The sequence below is a fragment of the Octodon degus genome, unplaced genomic scaffold (genome assembly GCF_000260255.1).
Source record: "Octodon degus isolate 3935 unplaced genomic scaffold, OctDeg1.0 scaffold00005, whole genome shotgun sequence".
Classification (NCBI taxonomy): Eukaryota; Metazoa; Chordata; class Mammalia; order Rodentia; family Octodontidae; genus Octodon; species Octodon degus.
In genome coordinates this window covers 31,172,328-31,179,245 of record NW_004524581.1, presented here as the reverse complement: position 1 = coordinate 31,179,245, position 6,918 = coordinate 31,172,328, and the positions used below count along the sequence as shown (strand labels likewise).

General features: G+C 43.7%; 1 protein-coding gene across 1 annotated transcript in view; it reads left to right on the top strand.

Annotated features, from left to right (window-relative positions):
• The window catches only part of LOC101589191 (HLA class II histocompatibility antigen, DP beta 1 chain-like), a 25,537-nt gene that overhangs the window by 2,497 nt on the left and 16,122 nt on the right, over nt 1–6,918 (top strand). The window contains exon 2 of the mRNA XM_004624463.2: nt 1,672–1,935. Coding sequence (XP_004624520.2) covers nt 1,672–1,935 — 264 coding nt within the window. The remainder of the gene's footprint in view (nt 1–1,671; nt 1,936–6,918) is intronic.

Below are 6,918 nucleotides of genomic sequence, written 5' to 3'. Positions count from 1 at the left end.
AGTAGTGAGACCCTGAACACCCTGTAGACCTTTCCCTAAAATACTATATATAAACTATATATATATATATATATATATATATATATATACCTTCACAAGCTTGTTTAGAGCACCCCTAATGGTTGATTTGTTTGCTTTACTTCACTGATGAGGAAAAATTTTCTGAGAGTTCTAAGATGCTATGTAAAGGAGATGACAAAGTGCGTTGAGATGTCCCTTTGTGAGGTGCAGTTCATGGGCACAGAAACGGCCTTGCTTTCCGGTGTGGTCAGGAGCAGAGCAGGCTCGGGGACCTGCGGAAGCCAGCGAAGGCAGGGAGGGGCCCACTGCGACCTTTGCACCTGCCAGACCCTGCAGCCCTGAAAAGAAAGAGCAGCGTGCGGGGAAGGCGGCCACACTTCTCCATGTGGAAATTGGGGGTCAGTCAGTGCCTCGAGGGCCACCGCGGGCACGTCCACTCAGGCGGTCTCTGCTTGTGAGCCCTCGATGATTAAACACATCCCGCGCCTGTTGAGATCAGGTCTTTTTGTAGCCATGCTCGAAAAGTGAGTGAAAACAGGCCTTATCTCTCCAGCTGGGAAATCTTTCTTCATATTAACTTTCAGAAAGTTTCTCTACATTCATTCCCAGCCTGCAAAACAAGTAGTAAGCAGGGTGCACAGTGACACAGAGGAGAGCACAGTGCAGTGAAAAGAGAAAGAGACAGGGGAGGCTTCCCGGAGGAGGTGACATGTGAGCCGGGTGTGGCCCAGTGGGTCCGGTGGGGACCCGGATAGGGAAAGCAGCCTGCTGTGCAGTCCCAGCCCTTGCTGCCTGCAGCTGCTCCGCCCAGGCATTAGCGAGGCCCTGACCCCCCTCCCCGGGACCCCGCGGGAAGTAGCTCGGCCTCCCCCAGGGCCAGTATAGTCGCTGACCTCAGTGCGCCCTCCCTTGTCCAGAGCCACTGAATTCCTCCTCCACTGTGGGTCACGCACTCAGTAAATCTTTCCGTGTCAGAGAAAACCTGGTGTGCCTCCGTAACGCTGGTACTCTGCGAGGCGAATGCAGAAGGACTGGAAGTTCAAGTCCAGCCTCGGCAACTAATTTCCGAACTCAGCAACTTAGTAAGATACTGCCTCAAAGAAAAAGAAAGGAGTGAAGAAAGTAAAGGCTGGCCAGATAGCTCAGTGGACTAAAGCACCTGCTTAGGCAGAGCGCTGGGGCCAGGGTTCAATCCCAGCACCACAAGCCGTGCAGGCCCCGCTCCCAGGGCACACTGAGATGCTGGCTGAGACCAGGCGTGGTGGCGCGCACCTGTAATCCCAGCGCTTGGGAGGCTGAAAACATAAGGATCACTACGAGTCCAACTTACATGGTGAGACCCTGTAGACCCTGCGCTAAATACATTAAAAAAGAGAGAGGAAAAGGTTCAGTGACAACCCAGGACCACAGGACTTGATAGCACAAGATTCAGTCCTGAGTAGGAAAGATCTAGTAAGACAGCTGTTAGCGTTGGTCAGGGATGAACTGGCCCAGGAGCAAAGCTGACTGCCCCTTCCGCGGGGTCCAGGCACTGTGAAGTGGCTTCAGGGACTGTAGAGAGGGGGAAGAGGCTAATGCTCGGCCTGGCTGGGGTGGCGAGGCCTAGGGGGACCCTGAGCACCGAGTCAGCACCTTGCCTGCTCCCCACAGAGAATTACCTGTACCAGTTGCAGGGCGAATGCTACCTGAGCAACGAGACGCTGCGCTTCGTGGCGAGACATATCTATAACTGCGAGGAATTCCTGCGCTTCGACAGCGACGTGGGCGAGTTCCAAGCAATGACCGAGCTGGGACAAAGGACCGCCGAGCGCTTCAACTCCCAGAAGGAGATTCTGGAGGAAGCTCGCTCATCGGTGGATACACGGTGCAAATACTACTATGAAAAGGCAGGCCCAGTGCTCTTGAAGTACCAAGGTGAGCCCCAAGGCCAAAAGCGGGTGGGGACAGCGCTACCTCAGGGCTCGGAGGGGTGTAGAGGCCATAAAATAGCCTGACATGGGGCCCTAAAACAAAATGTGAATCAATAAAATAAAACAGAGCCTGCAGAAACAACCCAGGCACAATACACCATCTGATCTTTTACAAAGGGGTGCAAAACATAGGCAATAGCCAAGATGGTGACTTTACCAAATGATGGCGAAACTGGGCATCCACATGCAGAAGAATGAATTTTTTTTTCAGTACCAGGGGTTGAACTCAGGACCCTGCACTTGCCAGGCAGGCGCTTAATGAATTTAGATCTGTCTTTCACCCTGTATTAAGAGGGTGAAACAGAAGCTCTGACTCTACTGGAAGACAAAATGGGTTAAACTCTTGAAGCCATAAGCATGGGAAAGAAATTTCTGAACAGACTCCCAATTGCACAAGATGCAGCACCATATGGCAACAATATTATATAAAATTAAAACCCTTCTGCATCTCAAAGGAAACATCCAGTGAGTGAGGAGACAACTTACAGAATGGGAGAAATATTTGCTAGATACTCATTAGATGACTAAAATCCAGAATAAACAAAATTAAAACTTAGGGGAGGGGAGATAGCTCAGTAGAATAAGTCCTTGCCTGGCACACACAAGATCCTGAGTTCAGTCTCTGGTATTGCAAAAAAAAGAAAGAAAAAAATTAGTCTCAGTGAGTGAAAGACCCTCCAGAAAGAAAGGCTGTCATGAAGATTTCCTAAGAAAAAGGGGGGGGGGATAAAATTCTATTGACCCAGCCGTATACTTTCTTCCCAAAAGGAATTAAAGACACCATATTCCTATGATACTTAAGCATCAATTGCCATAGCAGCACTCACTATGTCTAAATCTTGGAAATGGGTCTCTATATCCATTAACAAACACATAAATAAGATGTATATAGAACGGAGTACCACTTGGCCATCAAGAATATATTTTGCCATTGGTGGGAAAATCGATGCACCTTGAATCCGAGATCAGTGAAACAAATTAGATCCAAAGGTTAAGTATCACATAGTTTCTTTTATGTGGGAAAACTCCAAGTATAAAAAAAAATTAAAAAGCAAAATAAAAAAATAGATGGTAGGGAAGGTAGCCTTGCAGAAGAGAAGATGACCCAGGAATCCAGGGGGAGGGGAGAGAAAGGAAGGAAAGTAGAAACAAAGATTAAGGAGTGCTGAGTACATGTACCTACTCCCCATAATGAATGCATCCACTAGGTATCATAAATACCAAAAGAAAACAATGTTTAAACAGCAAAGAGAAAGTAAATGATGTCATGTGGATTTATGCTTCTGCACATTACTGGTAGGGCTCGCCATGGTTGCCAGTCCTATTTCTTGCTTTTGGACATGTTTTCCCCCAGTTATTTCAGCAACTTCCTAAATTCAAATCACCTGCTTTGCTTTTGTTGCCCAGGGTTGCTTTGGCAATTCTGGATCTTGCCTGATTCCATATAAATTTTAGGATTATTTTTCTAGTTCTATAAAAAGTGTCATATTTTTTATCGAGATTACATTAAATCTAGATATCATTTTTGGTAGCGTGGTCAATTTCATAATATTCATTCTGTCTATCCAGGAATGGGGGTGCCTTTATGCTTTCTGAAGTTCTCTTTCCTCTCCTTTTTCTGAGTACCATAGTTTTGATTTAGAGAGCTGTTACTTCTTTGGTTAGGTCAATTTGTATGTACTTAATTTTTGAAGCTACCAGGGATGAGAAGATCTAACTAATTTCTTTTTTTATGGGTTCATTGTTGGTTTTGTTTATTATTTCTAGAAAACTTTTAGTTCAATTTTTGAGTTTTCCAAGGATCAAGTCGTCTGTGAATGAGAAGGCGGTGCCTCTCAGCACCTTGGAAGAAGAAACATACAGGGGGAAACTGTAGAGTCCGACAGGGATGGTGGGTTTTCTACTAGACAAGACAGGCAAGCTGGAGGGGGCAGGTCTGAGCAGGACGAGATCTTCTGAGGCGACAGAGTTAGGGAATGAGTACAAAGCACTGAGTTCTAGGAACAGGGACATTTGAATTCTTTCTATCCCGCATATATCCCTCCTACTTCTTTCTCTTGCTGGATTCTTCTGGATAAAGATTGAAGTGTTACAGTGGAAGGAGTGGTGATAGTGGGCATCCTTGTCATGATTTTGACGTTAGAGGCAAAGCTGCCCATTTTTCTCTATTTGATGATGTTGGCGGAGAGTTTGTCCTAAATGTCCTTCATCGGTTTGAGATGGAAGTTTTCTATTCCTGTTTTCATTTTTATCACAAATAGACATTGACTTTTGTCAAAGGATTTTTTTGCATCTATTGATAAGAGAATTTGACTTTTCTCCTTGCTCCTGTTTATAAGACTTGATGATTTATTTTTTGATTTATAAATGTTCAATCAACCTGAGATGAAGCCAACTGATGAGGGGTGATCTTTCCAATAATTTGTTGCACTCTGTTTGCAAGTATCTGGTAAGGTACTTCTGCAGCTCTGTTTGTTAAGGAGTTTGGCCTAGAGTTTTCTGCTTTTGTTAAGTTTACATCCAGATCTGCTATATAGGTAATTCCAGCTTTCAGGAAGAAATTTAACAGTAGTTCTTCCATTTCAATTTCATGTAACAGTTTGCAGAGTATTGACTTTAGATCTTTCCTGAAATGCCTAAGGATGTAGCCATTGAATACACTGACCCCTGGGCTTCTAAATGTTGGCAGACTTTTTAATACTGCCTCTATTTCATTGCCTTTATTTTTTATTTTTATGTATTTGGTACAGGATCTCACTATGCAGCTTGGACTCATATTGATCTTCCTGTCTCAGCCTCTCCAGTGCTGGGATTACAGGAGTGTGCCACCATGCCCAGTCTTTACTGCCTGTTGTTGATCCATTTGCAGTGTTTATATCTCCTTGGCGGTTTGGTAATTCATATGTGTTGATGAATTTCTTTATTTCTTCTATGTTCTCTAATTCAGTGGAATATAAATTTTTTAATTAATTTTATTGAGAAAGAAATAGCAATGAGGGGCTGGTGAGATGGCTCAGTGGTCTAAAGCACCTACTTGGAACAGGCTTGGCAAAGCACAGGGACCACGGTTTGGTCCCCCAGCGCCACATGCCAGCCAGCCCTGCCCCCTGGTGGGCTGAGCTGGCCACACACACACACACACACACACACACAAATTAATTAATTAATTAATTTTTTTAAAAAAGAAATAGCAATGAGACAGTTTCAAAACAGGTTGGTAAGGGGCTGGAGAGATGGCTCAGTGGTCTAAAGCACCTACTTGAAACAAGCTTGGCAAAGCATCAGGGACCGCGGTTCGATCCCCAGCACCACATGCCAGCCAGCCCGCCCCCTGGTGGGCTGAGCTGGCCACACACACACACACACACACAATAAATAAATGTAATAAATAAACATAAATAAATATTAAAAAAAAACAGGTTGGTAAGACAGTTACAATAATTAATACACTGCATATTGTTGTCTTCGTAGTAGTTATTCATAGTACAAGATGTAGACATGTCTTGTCCAAACACTATTAGTACAAATCTTTCTTCTCATTGAACTAAGAGAAAGTAGTTGTGTATCTATTCTATTTTGAACATAGAGATATATATGTATATTGTTTTCACTACAAAATGGTCCTTCATTTATATCCCCCCTTTTTTTAGTTTTGCCGGAGATGGGTATTCCATTACATTTAAATATTGTAGGTGCGTGAATTCAGGAAAACAATCCAATTTTTGAAGCCAGTTTCTTACAACCCTCTGTATTTCCACTGGGCTGGTTGTGACTTCACCTCTTTCATTTCTAATTGCATGGATATTTTTTCTCCCTCAAACCTCTCTTTTTCGTAACTGTGACTAAAGATTTAATCACTCTACATTTTAATTATCTTTCATGTTTCTCATTTAACCAGGTAAGCATTACAAAAAGCTGAGTTTTTTTTAAAAACGGGAAATGACAGTCAGACTTGTGTTTCATACTGCTATGTGGATTAGAAAGGGAAGGGCTGGAATCAGAGATAGAATAAGAAAAACTTATTATTTGCTAAGGAATATCAATTGGGGCATGAACTAAGGAGAAAGAATAAAGGCTGGGGAATTTTGGGGTTTGTTGGTTTGTTTGTTTGTTTGTTTGTTTTTGTTTTTTTCTGGCACTGGGAATTGAACTCAGGACCCTGAGCTTGCTGGGAAGGAACAAGGCTGGGTAATTTCTAATGAAGGTGTATAACAAAAAGTAATTGAGCAGATGTCTCATGGGCATTCCACAAGGCAGACTTAGAACACAGAAATCTTTTCCCTTGGTGAAATATGTTTGTTTGTTTTGCAGTACAGGAAATAAAACTCAGGACCTTGCACTCGCCAGGCAGGCGCTCATGCCGCTGATCTATCTCCCCAGCCCTGGTGAAATGTGTTCTAGTGAACATGAGAACTGGTACCACAGAACCTGTAGCCCGAGTAACGGTGCCACTTAGAAGTCAGATGTATACTCCAGGTACAAAGTTCCCTACAGAATGTTTTGGGCTTTGAAATATACAAGCTGGTATAGCTTCCAATTTGCATGAGGCCCAAAGTCCAAAAAGGAGAGCAACTTAAATTATTACATCCCCTGTCTAAGAAGTTCGGCGGTCACTAGGCTACAGTGTCCTAGGGAGTCCCGTCCATAGGCCTCCAGCACGAAGGCGAGGTAGAGCCGCTGAAACTCTGCAATAGATTGGCATTCCTAGAAGTCAAACAGATGGGACTTGAGATACTAGCTTTCAGGGTGCACTGACTCCCTGAAAGCTAGCCCTACACCCAAGTAGTTAAAGTCTTCTAAAATCATGCTGGAACTTGTTTCTGCGATAGGTCTTATTTTCTTTTATTTTATTTTATTTATTTGAGAGACAGAGAGACAGAGACAGAGAGAGAGAGAGAGAGAGAGAGAGAGAGAGAGAGAGAGAGAG